The sequence below is a fragment of the Heloderma suspectum genome, chromosome 8 (genome assembly GCF_057233095.1).
Source record: "Heloderma suspectum isolate Gila_16-S chromosome 8, 16-S_ref, whole genome shotgun sequence".
Lineage (NCBI taxonomy): Eukaryota > Metazoa > Chordata > Lepidosauria > Squamata > Helodermatidae > Heloderma > Heloderma suspectum.
Window position 1 is genome coordinate 46953585 of NC_139465.1, and position 20663 is coordinate 46974247.

General features: G+C 44.9%; 1 protein-coding gene across 1 annotated transcript in view; it reads left to right on the plus strand.

Annotated features, from left to right (window-relative positions):
* The window catches only part of HYDIN (HYDIN axonemal central pair apparatus protein), a 337764-nt gene that overhangs the window by 9170 nt on the left and 307931 nt on the right, over positions 1-20663 (plus strand). Inside the window, exons 2-4 of the mRNA XM_084812324.1 lie at positions 382-527; positions 5193-5318; positions 11288-11407. Of these exons, the coding sequence (XP_084668450.1) occupies positions 405-527; positions 5193-5318; positions 11288-11407 (369 nt within the window). The 5' untranslated portion in view covers positions 382-404. The remainder of the gene's footprint in view (positions 1-381; positions 528-5192; positions 5319-11287; positions 11408-20663) is intronic.

Below are 20663 nucleotides of genomic sequence, written 5' to 3' on the forward strand. Positions count from 1 at the left end.
ACCGTGGTGGCGAGAAGGGAGAGTTCCTGGGGGGGCAGGCATGGAGGGAGTCTTGGCCAAGGGCCCCAAGAACCTGGGACCAGCACTCCTTCAAGGACCCTGCTGCACATCACACACAAAAAGTGTGAAACCTGGGTGAAAGGGAGGGAAGACTGACCTTTTGCCTTGTTTTTGAAACACAGGGCCAATGAGTTTACAAGGGAAACAAAAATCCATGTAAATTAGAAGATCTCTGAGTTATTGTTATATGTTTTCTAAGGAAGAAAATTGGCCACCATTATTGATTGTAAAGCAGTCAAGAATGAAGGTCAGGTAGCATTGTGAGTTCCAGGAGATTTTTTTTCTAGTATTTCAAATAAATTGTTATTGTTCTTTTTCCAGAGGCTGTGACAGATTAATCAAAGATGCTAACAGACCGAGCCCATAAATCTCTGGGCCCCTACAAGTTACCGGAAGGTTTTCAAAGCAAAGTGGTGGCACCTCGCAATCCAAAGCTGGTCAAAGAAGAAAAAAAGAAGGATGCCCCTGTATGTTTCTTTTCACTAATTCTTGGCCAAGTTAGGGAAACAGCCATAAGGCCGTTTTACAAGTGATACTGGGAAACCTTTCAGCCTGGAATGTTTTACTTAATGTGGGACACTAGTGTCATTTTTAAATACAGGGTAAACATTACCTAATATATTTGGTTTTATGTCCTAAATACAGATGTAGAATTTTTTTAAAACCCAGTTCATCGGTTGTATGATAAACTCAGGGAGGGAGGTGTGGGCAGAGACAGAGATACATAGGCTTCCAATAGCGTTTTTTTTGGGGGGGTATACATCCTTGGAAGTGGGCAACTTTGTGGGTTCTGGGGACCAATTTCAACCCCTTGGAGCCACACCGGGGCTGCAGCTTTGCTGCCACTACGCTTGACGTGTGTGTACCCCCACACACATACAGTCAGGGCCAGAAATATTGGAACAAGGATAACTGTTTTGGCAGTTGGCCTCTGTACACCACCACATTGAAGTTGAAAGGAAACACGTCCAGATGGGAGCGAAGTCAGGACTTCCAGCTGTAATTCAAGGGGTTTGACAAAAGTGGGGCACTAACCCTTGAGGAAGTACAGCCAGTGGCATACACACACACCCATCGTTGGTGGCTCATAACTAATGGAACAAATGGCTGACAAGCAGCTGCATGGCCAGGTGAGGCCTGTTTCCTGTGTGCCCCATGACCAATCAAGCAGATACAAGGCCTGGAGGTGGTTCTGAGTGTTACATTTACATTTGGTAGCTGTTCACTGGAACCCCCAACATGAGGACCAAAGACGTGTCCATGCGAGTGAAGGAGGCCATCATTAGGCTGAGGAAATAAACCCATCAGAGAGATCACAAAAACAGTGGGAGTGGCCAACACAACAGTGTGCAACATCCTGAAAAAGAAGGAATTAACTGGCAAGCTCAGCAACAGCAAAAGGCCCAGAAGACCATGGAAGACAACTAAAGTGGATGACCGCAGAATTCTGCTCGTGGTGAAGAGGAACCCTTTCACAACATCTAGCCAGGTCAAGAACACTCTTGTGGAGGTAGGCATGTTATTGTCAACATCTACAGTCAAGAGACGGCTTTATGAATGTAAATACAGAGGCTTCACAACAAGGTGCAAACCACTGGTAACGCTCAAGAACAGACAGGCCAGATTAGTAGGGATGTTAGAGAATTCCGCCATGGATCCCAGGGGGGCCGAATTCCAGTGAATTCTTGTACCAGAATGATGGGAAGAGAAAAGTATGGAGAAGGAAAGAAACAGCTCACGATGCAAAGCATACCATATCATCTGTCAAACATGGTGGAGGCAGTGTTATGGCATGGGCATGTATGGCTGCCAATGGAACCGGGTCACTGGTGTTTCTTGATGACCTGACTGCTGATAAAAGCAGCAGGATGAATTCTGAAGTGTAAAGGGCTGTACTTTCTGCTCAGATTCAGCCGAATGCTGCCAAACTGATAGGACGCCGCTTCATATTAGGGATGTCAGAGAATTTCTCCACGAATCTCTGGGAGGCCAAATGCCAACGCATTCGGCCCCCTGAAATTGGTGGAGAAACGGTCCGCCACCCCACCCCGGAATGGGACTTACCTTTGTCGAATGTCCCTGGCGCTGGCGGTTCCCGGTGGCGGTTTGGCAGCGGCAGCCGGTCTTCCGACCGGCTCCCACCGCCGCCATTTCCAAGGTGAAAAAAAACAACAACAACAACAAACGTGATAGGCTGCGTAAAGATTTACGTAGCCTATCACGGCTAGATTTTCAAAAAACACCGTGATAGGCTACGTAAATCCTTATGTAGCCTATCTCGGCTGACTTTGGGGGGGAAAAAAAAGCGTGTACGCAAATGACGGCGCCCATGGGCGCCGCCATTTGTGTTCCTTATTTGGGCACGTGTAATCTACGTAAACATTTACATAGACTACGGCGAAAATAAGGGCAGCGCTATTTGCGTTGCCCTTATTTTCGCCGTAGTTACGTAAATGTTTACATAGACTACACGTGCCCAAATAAGGAACGCAAATGGCAGCGCCCATGGGCGCCATCATTTGCGTACGTGCTTTTTTTTCCCCCCCAAAGTCAGCCGTGATAGGTTACGTAAACATTTACATAGCCTAACACGGCTGACTGCAGGGACGCAAACGGCGGCAGCGGCTATGGCTGCCGCCATTTGCGTCCCGGCAGGAGACAAGATTTGCGGCCGGAGGGACGGGGCACCTCCTCCCCGGCCAAAATTTTGGCTGGAGGGATGGGGCGCCTCCCCCCCGGCCAGAATTTCGGGGGGAGGAACGGAGCGCCTCCCCCCCACCGCGAAGCAAGCTGCGGGATAAGGTAAGGGACTTTCGTTCATCCCTACTTCATACTGCAGATGGATAATGACCCAAAACATACAGCAAAAGCTACTCAAGAGTTTCTCAAGGCAAAGAAGTGGGATGTTCTTCAATGGCCAAGTCAGTCACCTGATCTCAACCCAATAGAGCATGCTTCTCACTTACTGAAGACAAGACCAAAGACAGAAAGACTCACAAACAAGCAGCAGCTGAAGGCAGCTGCAGTGAAGGCCTGGCAAAGCATCTCGAGGGAGGAAACTCAGCATTTGGTTATGTCCATGGGTTCCAGACTTCAGGCAGTCATTGACTGCAAAGGATGTTCATCCAGGTATTAAAGGCGATCCTTAAGTTTGAAATGATGTTGGTTTGTTCCATTACTTATGAGTCACCAACGATGGGTGTGTGTGTATGCCACCGGCTGTCCTTCCTGAATGGTTAGTGCCCCACTTTTGCCAACCCCCTTGAATTACAGCTGAAAGTCCTGACTTCACTCCCATCTGGGTGTGTTTCCTTTCAACTTCAATGTGGTGGTGTACGGAGGCCAACTGCCAAAACAGTTATCCATGTTCCAATATTTCTGGCCCTGACTGTACATATACCTACATAAATACACATATCTTCCTCCGCCGCTCCCCCCATCCCAGTGGCATGACTTGTGATTGTTGGGAGGAGGGTGAGGTTAAAGCCTCTTCCTTGTCTTAGTGATCATGATCCAAGTTGCTGTGATGGGGGGAGGCTTTAACCTCATCCCTGCCCTCCCAATCTCAGCTACCTTGATCATGTTAGGTGGGAGGAGGAGGAAGCTTAATCTCCCTGTCCTCCCAGAGATCATGATTTACTTCCAGTAGACTGCCAAACTGCTGTTTGGTGGATTGGTGGGTGACCTGATTCTGCTGGGAAACGGGTGCCTAGAAGAGTCATCCCCATGTGCCCAAATAGGGATGAATCTCCTCACACACCTGTTTCCCAGCAGAATCTGTTGTCACTAGCCACCCAAACAGCTGTTTAGTGGGCTGGTGGTGGTGAGCTGATTCTGGTGGGAAACAAGCATGAAAGGACAGTCGTCCTTGGGCAGCATTTCCCAGCAGAATTGGACTCCCACCAGACCACCAGGTAGCAGTTGTTGATTGGCTGGCAGGAGCCTGATTTTGTTGCTATACTCTTGGCTATACTCTCCACCTAGTGTGCCCTGTGTAGCGGGTGGTAGCATGCGCTGGGGTGGGGAATGGGATGAACAGGGCACCTTTGGGGGGCAGGGGACCTGTGGCAGGCCACACTGGTGGCCTCCAGGGGCTGCATGCTGCCAACTGCTGATCTCTAGGGTATCCCCATTCAGTTTTGCAGAAGAGATCTTCATCTGATTCATTTTACTTGCTCTTCTACTTCCTACTTAGGAAGATGCTTTGTTTTCATCCTCAACACTTTCTTACTTTTTCTGAATAATGTTAAAGATTATTACGGAAGAGCAGCATTATTAATCCACAGCAAGAAGGCATGGGCTGATATATCACCTTTGAAGATATAATGGAGAATCAAGTACCTCTAAGCAAGTGCAGAGTAGTGTGGTTTTTCAACCTCCATGCACCTAGAACTAGGGGAAAGGATGTCCAGGTCAGAGGGCAAGCCTGCATCCCGGGTAGGGTTGCCAAATTTGGAGGCAGCCTCTCTAGCAGCAAACATGCACAAAGGCCTTCTGGCACCTTAAAGACTAACAGATTTCTTGTAGCAGAAGCTTTCATGCAGTAGAGCCAATACAATCAGATGCATGAAATGATAGTCTTAGTTGACATATATGCATAGATACACATACAGTTGGGTGTATTAATTATTTATACAATTTCTATCCCGCATTCCTTTCCCTTTCATAAAACCCAAAGTGGCAAATAGGCCCAAGTCAGCATTGCCCACCTCTGGCTGACCCTCAGCCCTCAACCAGTGAGTCAGTAGACCTGTCCATGAGCCTAGGAGGTGGGTTTTTTTCCTTCCAGCAAGCAATTATTCCCACCCAGAGCTCACAGTCTCTCTCTCTAAAACAGCCATGGAATTGCATCGCCTTCCACTTCAACTGTTTGCTTTGTTCAACACTGCCGGGGCCCTGGGGGGGGATTATGCAAACATCTGAAAAGGTTGCAGGCAGATGTCATTTCCAATCAAAGTTCCAATCAGGTAGAATGGAAGTCCTGTATGTATGGATTGTAAGAGCTTCAGCAGGGAAATTAATGAAGGTTTATGACTCCCTTGGCAGCAGTGAGCACACACAATTCAGAAGCGCTTGACAAGGAAAGCCTTTCTTCATGCAAGCATTTGTGTGGTCTTGGTTCTCAATTGCAGTTGACTCCATCTGCTTTCCTGAGAGAGATGTCTCTTACAACAGAGCAGAAGCTGGCAAGCACCCACAAAGTGCACCTGCCTCACATCGTTCAGCTTTTAGACATGAGTGAAACCTCGCACCAGAAGGTACAGCTTCCTCTTTCACACTTCTCTGAGACAATGCTTCAGGAGACGGGGGCAGTGCCTTTGCACCGGGGTGCAGAACCTCAGGCCTGGGGGACAAAAGTGGCCCACCTGGGGTTCCAATCTACCCCTCTGCGGTTCCCCAGAAGGCCCCATCCCAATTTTCCCCAACCACCAATCCGTTGGTGGCTTCCCAGCTCTTGTGCAGCCCCCCCCCCCCCCCCGTAAACGGTTGACATGCCTCTCCTGCAGCCTAGTGACTGGCAGACTGGGTGTTTTGGGCCCCTCCCCTTTTGTCTTTGGCCCTGTCCAGCATTGGAATGTGGCCTTCAAGATCTTCTCCAAAATGGAATTTGGCCCTCTTGCTGAAGGCAGTTCTGCACCCCTGCTTTACACGAAGGTTGATTTGGTTTATTCACCCTGCTGTCCAAACCCATGAAATCCCCTGAGCCTGCCAGAACTGTGCCTCTCTGATACTTTCTATACTCCAGAAAACAAAGTCTGATTCTACACACATTTACTTGAATGTACGTCCAGCTGGGTTCAATGGGACTTACTCCCAAGTAAGTGTACATAGAGTAATTGCAGCCCTACTTGGGAGTAAGTCATCTTGAAATCAATGGGACATCTTTGATTCCATTTTAGCTGTAAACCTAAGGAGTTAAACTAAGATTAAAAATAGCATTCCTTATTAAAAACAAAAACCAGTCAGCTACCAAGATTCAGGATTTATTCAAGTCTCTCAGGCAATGTATACTTTACCATGTAATAAACACAAAACAGGAAAAGAGAAGATGGCAAAAGTTAGTTTATTATTATATTTATTTAATGAGAAGGGGGACAGTTCATTGAATAATACTAGAGCATGAGTGTGGCTATAGTCTGATATGAATTCCTGTGAAGTGAGAAGGGGAGGTGCGCGTCCCCAAGCCCTCGGGGACACACGTTGGGCATATGCATGAACCCTGTTTCCAGAAGAATCGGGCTCCCACCAGCCTGCTTAACGGCTTCCCCTTTTGCCAGGAAACAGGGCGAGGGGGAATGACTCCCCTTGAGTGCCCTGTGTGGCTGCACCAGCAGAGGCATGAGGGAGCTGAGTGGGGCAGGCCACCCACAGCAGGCCACACAGACAGCCTCCAAGGGCCGCATGTGGCTATCTGCCCACCACATCTTGCTCATCCCTGACTTAAAGACACACTAGGATTTGTCCCATTCAGAAAGGCTGCTATAACCAACCATGCTTGTTGCTGGCATTGACTAATATTTAAAACTCGCTCCTGAAATTATTCTGCAAAATATTATTCTGGGTCCTTTCTGTCTATCTGTCTGTCTGTTTATGGTAACAGCTGACATTCAACTGACATTCTCAGAGTGGCTTACAAAATAACATAGTAAGTCCTGGAATCTGAATAGCTAAAGGTGCAATCCTGTGCATGTTTAGACAGAAAAAAGGCCTACAACTTCCAGCATTCCTCATCCAGTCATGCTTGCTGGGGAATGCTGTGAGTTGTAGGACTTTTTTCCTATCTAAACATGCATAGGATTGTGGCCTAAAATAGCAATCCTATGCATACTTCAATGGGAGTAAACTCTATTGAACACAGTAGGGCTTACTTCTGAGTAAGCATCCATAGGACTGTGCTGTTTTAATGTTAGTTTAATCTAGTTGCTTATTGTAAGCTGTTTCAGTGTTTGTTTAATGTACACTGCCTTGGGGCCCCAGACAGGGCAGAAAGGCAGCTTATAAATATTTTAATTAATAAACAAATGATTTTTTTTTAATTTTTATTTCAGTGATACAAATTACATACAACAAACATCCATAATAACAAAAAACAGAAACAAAAGGGGGGGAAAGAAAAGAAAAAGAACAAAACTACAAAAAACCTAACATATACCCAGGATGCTTCTTACTATCTGTTACAACATTAAGTAATGGGTTATGTCAGGAATCATTGCTATTTAGGCTATATAATAAAAATATCAAATCCTAAAATCTATTAATGTTATATTTACTACTTTCTTGATGACAAATCTGTCAATATGTCTTTTCAATACTTCAACTGATGCTCTGGAGGATTATATAAGGAGTTTTCTGTATTTATAAATAAGATAAAAGGGAACCAAGTTTCTTCAGAATTGTCCGTATGTCTTTCTCCTTTTACATATTTTAATTTACTTGTCAGTTTTTCTAATAAAGCTGTTGTCCAGACTCTATTTAACCAATTACACTCTATAATATCATTTAAATTTTTCCATCATTGAGCAATTTCAGATCTAGCTGCAGCAAGGAGAAATCCAATCAAATCTTTATGTCTTAATTGATCATTTTTTCCAGAAAATATAGTCTATAATAATAGCTCGCCCTGGAAATGCATTGCCTGATTGTCGTTCGTGACAGGAAAGACATCACTTGTTCCCAAAAGGATTTCACTATTGGGCACTCTAGCTACACATGTTTAAGTGATCTTCTTTCACTGCACCCCCCCCCCAGCGAGTCGTGGATATATTTTTACAGAAGTGTGAGAGTTGGACAGGTCATAACTGCCATCTCTGCGTCACTTTCAGCACATTTTCCTTTGTCGAAGCTCATATGGATCTATATGGAACAGAGGTCCAGATCTTGTTCCATTTCTCCTCCAGAATTTCTATATCTAAATCTGATTCCCATGCAAGTTTAGAACCATGTGGTATCCCAAATTTAGCTTCAATTAACCGATTATATATGCCTGAGACTTGGCCTCTAGTGATATTAGTAGTGGTGACACAATAGTTTTCACAAATAGTCAGGGGCCTTAATGATCCATTAATTTGATAAGGTTTTTGACCAAAATAATAATTTGGTATTTTTGGTACCACGTGGTACCGCGAGGCCTCTAAATTCCCTAGTTTATTATCAAGTTGGTCTGTAGTTAAGGGCTTCTCATTATCAAACAGATCTGTTAACCTGTATATTCTCCTGTCTTTCCATTGTGCAAATTGATCAAATTAATCTGGAAAAGAAAAATCTGGCTGTGAGAGAATTGGCATTAAAGGTGATGGCTGTGGGGCTAATATTTTTGCCCATTGGTCCCAAGTTTTCAAGCTGCATAATAGAAATGGATTATTAATTTTCCGAGTTTCTTTGGCTCTCCAAGGTAAAAAGGGCAACATATTATAATTTGGACCAATACCATTGACTTCCATAGATATCCATTTTGCTGTATTGTCCTCTCTAATAAATTGTATCATATATTTAATTTGGTATGAAGCAAAATACATGTCCAATCTTGGGACAGCTAAACCTCCTTTTTTAGTATGTGAACACCAAATATTTGCTAGAAATTGTCTTTGTTGTTTGTTTAGTAACAAAGTTTTCTAGAGTCTGTTGCCAAATCTTCATTTTTGATTGTCCTGGATATAATGGAATTGTTTGGGGAAAAAGTAAGAATCTGGGAAGTATATATCCCCTTGAATGCCCAGTATTGATAAGTTAAGGATTTTCCATTCACTCATCTTGTTTTTTATCCATTTAATTAATGGATCATAATTTCTGTACAATAACTGTTTCAAATCTTTTAGTAATATAATTCCCAAGTATTTAAGACTAGAAAAACAGCTAAATCAATTAAGTTATTAATTTTATACTGTCCATTTATGGGTATATTTAAGCACATTAATTTTTATTTTGCATAATTTTAGGCCAGAATAAGATCTGAAAGAGTTGAAAATCTTTTTTATCTTTGGTAATACTGCCGTTGGGTTTGTGAGAAATAAGATTATATCATCAGCGTACATATTTATTATATGTTCATGACCATTAATATTTACTCCTGTAATGCTGGGATGTGTCTTAATTAATGAAGCTAATGGCTCTAGCATTATAGCAAGTAAGAGAGGTGACTGTGGACATCCCTGTGTTGTACCTATGTGTAAATCAAATGGTGCAGAGCCCAATCCATTGGTTCTTACCTGTGCCTTAGCATTTGCATATAATCTGTCTATTAATAAAACAAACTATTCACCATAATTAGCTTTTTTTAGCAATTCAATAAGGTAAGGGCTCTCAACCCTATCGAAAACTTTTAGGGCATCTAACGCAACTATTGCTACTGGAGATTTAGATTCATTACCATGATATATTACATTAAGAGCCCTTCGAATAGCATCATAAATCGGTCTTTTTGGCATGAACCCAACTTGATCAGTTGAGACATATTTAGTAATGAAACTATTTAGCCTACTTGCTAATATTGCTGTTAGAAGTTTAACATCTTGGTTAAGAAGTGCTATCAGGTGATAAGATGCTAATTGTGAACTATTGCTATTGGGCTTCAATATTGAAGCAATCTTTGATAATTGCCATGATCCAGGCAAATCTCCTCCTCCTAACACATTATTGAAGAGATGGTTAATATGGGGAGGTAAATCTTCACAAAACACTTTATAGAACTCTCCAGGAAAACCATCCGATCCTGGAGCTTTCCCTTGTTTTATTTATTTTTTATTACAGATAAAATTTCTGTCTCTAATATCAGAGCATTTAACAGATGCTTGATCTACTTCATCAATCTTTGCTATAGGAAGGGAATCTAATATTTGTTGTAGATTCATTGTAGGGTCAAAATCTGATGTGTATAACTTGGACTAAAAATTTCGGAACTCCTCATTAATTTAATTGATGGTAAACAGAGGTTTTCCTGAGTGGTCTTTTATCATTGGGATAGTATTTTGAAGACTCTTCTTTTTAAGTGCTCTTACTAGCATCTTAGTATTTTTACTACCAGATTCATACAATTCATACAAATTCATAGCATTTTAGTATTTTTATTACCAAATTCATACAATTGTCTGTTCAAGTATGTTAAAGAAGTGTGTATTTTATTTAAATCAAATATATTCAGTTCAGCTCTCTTTTGTTCTAATTTTTGAAGCACTTTCTTACTACCTGTTACTTTGTGCTCTTTAGTTAAATCTTCAGTTTCTTTTAGGAGCTTGTTTCTAGCTTTTTCCTTTCTTTTGGGTGGAACCTTCCTTTATGAAAAGACCTCTAAGCACTGGTGACAGCGTGGAAAGTTGCCAGCAGGAGGCTTATGGCAAGTTGTCTAATAAGTTGGGAGGGGTGAACATTTCAAGGCCCAGGGATCCAGGGGTAGATGGTGATGCACAATGGTGCTGAGAGATACATTGAGAAAGCAGACCTCATCCCTGCAATATCTCTCTTGGAGGCCTGCCGGAAACAGCATGGTGGGTTATGTCAAGTTCCTTTGTCCTCTTGTCCTCTCTCTCTCTTCGCAGTCAACACACTCCAAAATACCAGGCTTCAGGCTCACTAATTTATTAGTTAACAACCAGTTTTTTTACAGATGCAAATTCTAGGACACTCTCAGGCTACAAAGGAAACAGCTACCCCACACAATTACAAATACCAATAGAGGAGCCAAAGTGGAAGTTAGAGAAGTTGCCGGCAGTTTGAACAACAGCTTCCTGGCCAGACTAGCTTAGGAGGGACGCCCCTCCCTTACAGTTGCTCCCTCCTACATAGACTATGACACATAGCCAACCTGGAGGAGCGTCTGAGCTCTGCCTCTAACTTTTCCCTGCTTCACTCTCCGACGGACCCTAGCATTCCTCAAGTCATGCCCCTCACTCTCCTTCTCCCTCAAGATCATGGGGGGGAGGCCTGCAGGTCGAGCCATCTGTGTGCCAAGGTCTTGAGAAGAATGCTTTGCCATATCTGAGCTCACTAGGGAGGGAGCCTCCTCCAGTTCTGGATGTTCCCATTCTGAGTCTGAGCTGCTAACTATCCCCACATGCTCAGATTCATTCCTGACAGGTTACTCATGAGAGCTTAAAGTAAAGATGTAGCTTTTCTTCTGGGGAGGATCCCTGCACACCCAATAGAAGTAGTCACTCCCCTCTGAATGAAGCTGCCCCATCCAACTCCCCAGTCCTGACTCCCAGCATTTACCTGCATCCCTTTGTGTCTTCAGTTCTCCTCAGTTGATCTGGACCAGACTCTGTTTCAGCCGTTCCCATCAGAAGTGATTTTCCAGAATTATGCCCCTTGTGAGCTCTATGAAGTGCCACTGATTCTGAGGAACAACGACAAGGTATGCCATGCCAATAGGACTTGAAAGCGACTTGCAGGTGGGATGCATGCCTGGATTTTATGCTGCGCTGCCCAACTGATGTAAGAGGATGACTGGAGCACCTTCACAATAAAATAATACTCCAGACTAACTTTTCAATGGCATTGCCCCATTTCCCTCTCTAGGTGTAGAGAGTCCTTCCCCAACCTAGCGCCCTCCAGATGCTTTGGACTACAACTCCCATCAGCTCCAGCCAGCATGACCAATTGATAGGAATGATGGGGACTGTAGTGCAAGATTTCTGGAGGGCGCCAGGATGGTGTAGACTGGTGTAGTGGTTGCTTGTTCACCTGGCTGATTTAAGTTGGGGGGGCACTAGTGAGGTGCTATTTCAGTTGTAGCTCATTTGTTCTTGCTGAGCAGTGGTTGTGGATTTGCACCTCAAGCAACCTCATTTCAGTCTGAAGAGGACCTTGAATTTAGGATTGGTGTAATCAGAGGCTCTTTCTCTATAAGGAACTGTACCTGCAGACACCGGAGTCTAGGAACATAAGAAGAGCCATGCTGGATCAGACCAAAGGTTTATCTAATACAGCATTCTGTTCAAACAGTGGCCGCCCAGATGTCCACAAGCCCAGCAACTAGCATAAAGAGGCATCCTGCCTCTGATACTGCAGATAATATATAGCTGTCAAGACCAGTGGCCATTGAAAGCCTTATCCTTCATGAATTTGTCTGCCCCCCCGCCCCAAGCCATGCCAGTTAGTGGCCTATATCTTATGCTAGTGAATTCCGCAGTTTAACTATGCACTGTCTGAAGAAGTGTTCCCTTTTATCTGTCCTGAACCTCCCACCATTCAGCTTCATGGGATGACCCCACTGGATTCTAGTATTACAAGAAAGTAATTCTAGTATTACAAGGGAGAAAAATGTCTCCCTATCCACTTTCTCTACACTGTGCATAATTTTGTACACCTCATTTTGTACACTAACTTATCTGTGATATTGGGCTCTTAACTAGAACCAAGGGTAAACAACTGCTCAAGAGCAAATATATGTCTATATGAATTTGTTTTTAAACGCAAAGGATTGAGGGGCATGGTATACCTGTATTTGGTTGTTGTATTTTTGGCAAATGTTATTAAGTCAAATGACATGTATAATTTCCAAAAAGGCAACCAGAGCCCTTGAAGGTTCATGTTTCATGCTCCCTCTACATGTTACCTTTTAAGATCTCATTCTCACAAAGATATAAGAACATCAGAAGAGCCGTGCTGGATCAGTCCATCTAGTCCAGCATTCTGTTCACACAGTGGCCAACCAAATGCCCACGGGAAGCCCACAAGCAGCGTTCTAGGGCAAAAGCCCTCTCTCCTGCTGTTGTTCCCCAGCAACTGATATATAGACGCAGGCTGGTTCCGATACTGGAGGCAACATATAGCCATCAAGACTAGTAGGCATTGATTGCCTTATCTTCCATAAGCCATCCAACTTGGTGGTCATCGCTATATCATGTGGTAGCAAATTCTGTAGTTTAACAATGTGCTGTGTGAATTTTGTTGTTCAGTCGTTCAGTCGTGTCCGTCTCTTCGTGACCCCATGGACCATAGCACGCCAGGCCTTCCTGTCCTGCGCTCTCTCCCGGAGCGTGCTCAAGTTCATATTCATTGCATCGGTGATGCTATCTAGCCATCTCATCCTCTGCCGTCCCCTTCTCCTTTTGCCTTCAGTGAATAAGCTGTGTGAATAAGTCCTTCCTTTTATGTGTCCTGCATCTCCCACCATTCAGCTTCATGGTTTGTTTGCAGGTTCTGGTATTATAAGAGATAGAGAAAAACTTCTCCCTGCCCACATTCTGTACACCAGGGTGCAGAACCTCAGGTCCGTGGGCCACATCTAGCTCCCCTGGGATCCCAATCCAGCCCTCTGGAGTTTCCTGGGTGGCCACATCCCCTTCCCCTGGCTCCAGCCCCTTTCTCCTAACCACCAATCCTTTGTGATTTCCTGGCTTTTGCACGTTTCCCCCACACACACTCCCCATTCTAGAAGGTTGAAATGCCTCTCCTAAGGCTGAACTACAGGCAGGAAGAGCTTTCAGCTACAATGTGCTGGTATTTTTGGCCCCTTCCCCTTTGCCTCTGGCCCCACCCACCACTGGAGTGCAGCCCCCTGAGTGCTTCTCTGAGACTGAATTCAGCACTCAGGTAGAGCTCCTGCTCTACATCATGTATAGTTTTATACACCTTTGTTATTTCCCCCTTAGTTGCCCTTTTTCTTAGCTAAAAAGCCCCAAAGGTTATAACCCTTCTTCCTAGGTGAGTTGCTCCAGCTCCTTACCCTTTTCTGTACCTTTTCCAGCTACACTATATTCTTGTTGAGGTGTGGTGACCAGAACTGTACATAGTCTTCCAAATGTGGTTGCGCAATAGATTTTTATAGAGGTATTTTGATCATGGCAGTTTTAGTTTCAGTTCCTTTCCTATTGACGCCCTACATGGAATTAGCCTTTTCACAGCAGCCACACACTGGTTCAGTGTTTTCACTGAAATATCCGCCACAAGATTGCTTTCCTCGTTAGTCACTACCAGCTCAGATCCCATCAGCATATATATGCCATCATAGAATCATAGAATCACAGAATAGTAGGGCTGGAAGGGGCCTACAAGGCCATCGAGTCCAACCCCCTGCTCAGTGCAGGGATCCAAGTCAGAGCATCCCTGACAGATGGCTGTCCAGCCTCGTCTTGAACGCCTCCAGTGTGGGAGAGCCCACCACCTCCCTAGGTAATTGGTTCCATTGTTGTATTGCTCTAACAGTCAGGAGGTTTTTCCTGATGTTCAGCCGGAATCTGGCTTCCTGTAACTTGAGCCCATGATTCTGTGTCCTGCACTCTGGGATGATGGAGAAGAGATCCTGGCCTTCCTCTCCGTGACAACATTTCAAGTACTTGAAGAGCGCTATCATATCTCCCCTCAGTCTTCTCTTCTCAAGGCTAAACATGCCCCGTTCTTTCAGTCTCTCTTCATAGGGCTTTGTTTCCAGTCCCCTGATCATCTTTGTTGCCCTCCTCTGAACCCTCTCCAGTTTGTCTGCATCCTTCTTAAAGTGTGGTGCCCAGAACTGGACACAGTACTCCAGATGAGGCTTAACCAGTGCTGAGTAGAGGGGAACTAGTACTTCCCGGGATTTGGAAGCTATGCTTCTATGAATGCAGCCCAAAAGAGAATTGGCCTTTTTTGCAGCCACATCACATGGTTGGCTCATACTCAGCTTGTGATTGACAACAATTCCAAGATCCTTCTCGCTTGTAGTGTTGTTGAGCCACATATCCCCCATCTTGTAACTGTGCATTTGGTTTCTTGTTCCTAGGTGCAGAACTTGGCATTTATCCCTATTAAATGTCATTCTGTTGTTTTCTGCCCAGCGCTCCAGTCTATCCAGATCTCTTTGAATTTTGTTTCTGTCTTCCAGAGTATTAGCTATCCCGCCCCATTTTGTGTCATCTGCAAATCTGAGCAGCATTCCCTGCACCTCCTCCTCCAAGTCATTCATTAAAATGTTGAAGAGCACTGGGCCCAGGACTGAGCCCTGCGGTACCCCACTCGTTACCTCTCCCCAGTTGGAGAAGGTCCCATTGATAAGCACTCTTTGAGTCCGATTCTGTAGCCAACTGTGGATCTACCGGATCGTTGTTTCATCTAGCCCACTTTGAGCTAGTTTGCTCATCAGGAGATCACTTTGTCGAAAGCTTTGCTGAAGTTGAGGTATATGATGTCTACAGCATTCCCACGGTCTACAAGGGAGGTGACTTGATCAAAAAATGAGATCAGATTTGTCTGGCAGGACTTTTTTTTGACAAATCCATGTTGACTTCGAGTAATCACGGCATTGTTTTCAAGGTGCTTCCAGATGGATTGCTTTATCATCTGCTCCAGAATTTTCCCAGGGATTGATGTCAGACTGACTGGTCTGTAGTTCCCAGGTTCCTCCTTTTTGCCCTTTTTGAAGATAGGGACAACATGAGCCCTCCTCCAGTCATCTGGCACTTCACCCGTCCTCCATGATTTCTCAAAGAGAATCGACAGCAGTTCTGAGAGTTCTTCTGCCAGTTCCTTTATTACTCTAGGATGCAGTTCCTCTGGCCCTGGAGAGTTGAACTCATTCAAAGTCATTAGGTGTTCCTTGACCATATGCCTATTGATCTCAAGCTGCACTCCTGCCCCTTCAGCCTGTACTTTGCCTTTGCCAGGTGGCTCCTAGACCCTCTTTTGGGAGAAGACTGAGCCAAAGTAGGAATTGAGCACCTCTGCCTTTTCTTTGTCATCTGTTAGCGTTTTGCCATCCTTATTTAATAGCTGAACCACCATTTCTTTCCTCTGTCTTTTACTATGCACGTATCTGAAGAAAGCCTTTTTGTTGTTTTTAGCATCCCTCTCTAACCTCAGCTCGTTCTCAGCTTTAGCCTGATGCCATCCCTGTAATTCTGTGCTACCTGCCTGTACTCTTCCTTTGTTACTTGGCCTTCTTTCCACTTCCTATATGTGTGCTTTTTTTGTTTTCAGGTCATCCCTAAGCTTTTTGTGAAGCCACATTGGCTTCTTCTGTTCTCTTCCACCTTTTCTTCTTCTTGGAATTGTTTGCAATTGTGCCTTGAGAATTTCCTTTTTTAAAAGCTCCCACCCATCTTGGACTCCTTTTCTCGTTAGCGTTGCTTGCCATGGGACCTTACTGATCATTGTTCTGAGTTGATTAAAATCAGCTTTCCTAAAATCCAGGGTACGCGTTTGACTACACTCGGCTTTTGCGTCCCTTAGAACCAAGAACTCAAGTACAACATGGTCGCTTTCCCCCAGAATTCCTGTAACTAACTGCTACTTTATCCACTCAGTCATCTCTATTGGTTAGGATCAAGTCAAGGATAGCCGATCCTCTAGTTCCTTCCTCTAGTTTCTGTAGGAGGAAGTTATCCACCACACAAGTCAGGAATTTCCTGGAGGGGCCATGTTTTGCAGAATTTGTCTCCCAACAAATATCGGGGAAATTGAAGTCCCCCATTACTACTACATCATGCTTCCTTAAAACATTGGCTATTTGCTTTTCAAAAGTTTCATCCTCGTCTTCTCCTTGGTTGGGTGGCTGGTAGTAGACTCCGACCACCAGGTTCCTTTTATTCTTTGCTCCATTTATTTTGATCCAGATGCTCTCGATGGGGCTACCAAGCTCATCCTCCTGTATTTCTGTGCAGAGATATGTATTTTTCACATATAGTGCAACCCCACCTCCCCTTCTGTTCCCCCTGTTCTTGTTGAACAAGTTATATCCTTCAATTGCTGTATTCCACTCATGACAGTCATCCCACCAAGTCTCAGTTATAACTATCAAGTCATGATTTCCCTCCTGTATTAAGAGTTCAAGTTAGTTTTGTTTGTTTCCCATACTCTGGGCATTAGTATATAGACATCGAAGACCATGTGCTTCATAGTCTGGCTTTCTTCCTACATGTGTCTGAATACTATTATTGGGCGCTATCAGAGCTGTTCTCTCCGTTGCAGTGCATGCGTCTACGTCCATTGTTACCTCCAACATTACATCTCCCTTCCCCGTAGGATTCAGTTTAAAGCCCTCCTGATGAAGTTCTTCATGCTGTGGCCAAACACATTCTTCCCATCCTTTGTGAGGTGCAACCCATCCCTTGCCAACAGCCCATCTTCCAGGAAGTATAGCCCGTGGTCCCAGAATCCAAATCTCTCGTGCCGGCACCAACTTTGTAGCCAGTCATTCACACGGAGTATTTTTCGTTCCCTTTCTATCCCTCTTCTAACTACTGGAAGGATGGATGAGAAAACTATCTGGGCCCCAAAGTTCTTGAGTTTCCCTCCCAAAGCTTCAAAGTCTGATGTGATTTCTTCGTAGCTCCGCTTGGCGGTATCATTTGTTCCCACATGGATGAGAAGAAAGGGATACCTGTGAGTGGGCTTTATGAGTGCAGGCAACCTTTCAGTCACGTCTTTAATTCGTCCTCCTGGAAGACAACATACCTGGCGAGTCCACGGGTCTTCGCGACATACTTGGGTTTCGATCCCACGCAGCAAGGGGTCTCCCAGTACTACTACTCTTCTCTTCTTGTTGTAGGCCTGGGTTTCATCGCCTCTGTTTGACTGACCTTCAGCCTCTTGCTCACTCTCATGTAGGTTCCCCTGTGATTCTTCCTCTGCAGGCTGTCCTCCAGTCTCATCCGCAAATACCTGGACAGCTCCACTGCTTCCACTGGTGCAGAGTGGCGTCTAGTTCTTCTTCTCCTAACTGTCACCCTTTTCCAAGGAGTATCCTCTACTCCATTTTTCCTCACCTCAGCATTTCCCACTTCTGCCTCAGCTTGCTGTTGCTCTTCAAGCTTCTGGTCTTCCCTTTGCTGCTGTAGTTCCCCCATTCTGTCCAAGAACTCTTCGTGTTCTCTTATTCCCCGGAGGGTCGACAGTCACCGCTCCAGTCCTCTTACTTTTTCTTCCAGCAGCATGATCAACTTGCATTTGTTGGAGGTGTAGGCCATGTTGTTCTCAGGCAAGAAAACAAACACTGCACACACCTTGCAGGTCACCACCACTGGAGAGTCCTGTCCTTTCATTGCCTCTTTTCCCTTTTTGTGTCTAGGTTTGTGATTGTTCTAGACTAGCCTGTGCCTGCTCCTCTACTCAGTAGAGGTTAAAAGCAGAGTCCCACTGGTGTGGAAGTGTGTGTTACAAGACAAATAAATGAAAAAAGTTAGTTAAAAAAGAAAAGAAAAGAAAAGAAAATAATGGAAAAAAAAGAAAAAAAAATGTTAGGGGCCTCCCCCTTGACCTCCCCTGCTGAACTCCCCTGGCCAACTCCTGTTTGCTCCCCCTGTTTGCTTGCTCTGGTCGCTTGCTCTCTGGGAGCTTACTTGCTTCTGTAGTCCCTGGACCAGCTGGAGCAGCTTGCTGTGCTCTGCTCTGCTCAGCTGGGAGGCAGGAAACAGACTGAAGCTTCCCGCCCAGTCAGCTGCTGGGAGTACTCAGGCCACACACCCCCAATTCAGTTGGAGCTCTCAGAAGCACCTGGTGAGCTCACAGCCACTCAGAAGGATAAAGGGCAGCCCCCTGGGCTTTCTGCAGCCCACTTACCTCTTAGCCTCTGTCTCCTTTGTCTCCTTTGTCTCCTTTGTCTCTTCTACCACTGCAACTCCCCTGGCCAACTCCTGTTTGCTCTCCCTGTTCGCTCGCTCTCTGGGAGCTTGCTTGCTTCTGTAGTCCCTGGACCAGCTGGAGCAGCTTGCTCTGCTCTGCTCTGCTCAGCTGGGAGGCGGGAAACAGCAATATAAAATTCCAACGTGCATTTTACACATGCTTATTGTCAGGGTTGGAACTGAGCCCATAGAGCCCCAAAGCAGCTCTGATTCTGAGCAAGAGCTTCAATCCGTGGGAGAGGAGTCCGCTCGTCTCTCAGAGGTGCAGCTGCAGGGAGAGGCCCCCCCATTCGCATTCCTGAGAGAGATAGTGACTTTGGCAGCGAAAAAGCGGGAGATCGGTTGTTGCTAGACACAAGATGCCGACGCAGAGAGAGGCGTGATGTGGAGGGCGCCGAAAGGAGGCGCTCAGCCCTCTTGGTACTACGGCAATGGCCGTGTCCCAATGCCCCACGGGTAAGGGGGGGAGCCTCCCCTCCTAGCCCATAAGTTCCAGAGCCTTCCCACCTTTCTCCTCGAAACGGGGACCAACTGCGTACATGGAGCTTAGGTTACTCTGCTAAGATACCCATTGCAGCTCCTTGCTTAGTCGCTGGCAATTAGCATCTGAAAGAGTCATTAAGCTGTAAAGGAATAAAGACTTGGAAAGAATCCCTTTTGTCTGCATCTTGTTTTGGCTACTGGTGGGGTCCTTAAGAGGCAGCTAGGGTGTTCCTGACACTTATGTTGAACCCTGTTTGCCATTTTAATGCCCATCCCCTCTATCTCTGCTAAGCAAAGGAATGATAAGATGATATCCTTTGACCTGTAATTGCACTGTGATGTGATACATTTCTGGGCTGCCTGAAAAATTCACCCACCTCATCTGAAATGAACACTTTGCTTCTGTCCTGACATTGTTCCTAAATGGGAGCCTATCTGGTCCTGGCAGGAGTCCTTTGGCCGAGTCTGCAGAGGACTAGGTTCTAGCCCTTTCCCACCCAGAAACATGGGCATGTTGCTGCCTCCTGGGCTCCATTCTCTAAACTGCATGTGAATAGGATGAGAAAAGGTCTTACGGAAAGACCAAGGTAAAAACATGTAGCATAGATTTATAATTTTTAAAAAGACGTACATTTTACACCACAAACATTGGTAAGTTTAGAGGTTGGCAGCCCAGATCTCTCCAGATGTTTTAGACTACAACTGCCATAAGCCCCAACCAGCATGGCCAATTGTCAGGGATTATGGGAGTTTTGGTCTAAAACATCTGGAGGGTATCAGGTTGCCTACCCCAGTATAAAATATATATTTTTAAGAAATTAATTACAATTGTTCTTCTCAATTCTGTTACTTGTGATAGCAACAAAAATGCCTTATATGAGTTGATGTTCATATTTTATTTTTATTTATTTATTTGTAAATTTATCAGTCATCTCTCGGCCCAAATAGGGCCCCTAAGGTGACTTACAGTTAACACCTGCAGTAATTTAAGAATCAACTCACATAAATAATACATTCATCTTGTAATTGCACATATTCTGTCAGTTTTGTCATCAGGGCCAAATGCCAGGCATGTTTGGTGCAGTCAGTAAGTTCCACACAAGTCAATCTCAGTCAGGCGGCCGTCTTCCAGATTGTGGGGGCCTTTCCACTCGCTGCAAGGCACGTCCTTCTCCCTGGACCATTGTCTGTTTCTCATTCTTCCACTCTTATTGTCTGTACTAGAAAGAGGGCAACACATCCCTCAGAGCCACTTCCTGCCATTGGTACCTGTTACTCCCCATTTTCTTTGGGCTGAGGACTGAGCCATTTTTAATAAAACAAATGTCACTTAGGAGGAGCATTGTACGACACAGGCTACCCAGCTGCTTGGACTTACAATCTATAGCCTCTCCACCCCGCCCCTAAGCTATATATGGCAGTGTGTAGAATAACCTGTTGGGAGGTGCTCGCTCGATTGCTCTGTCAGTTCATCCATGCTGCCTCAACTTTCTTTGCAGCATCTCCCTTTCTTCAAAATAGCCTTGTGAACATTTTGAAATTTTCCATCGGGTACCTGAAAGATCTTCACAGTTTTGTCTCATAGATTTA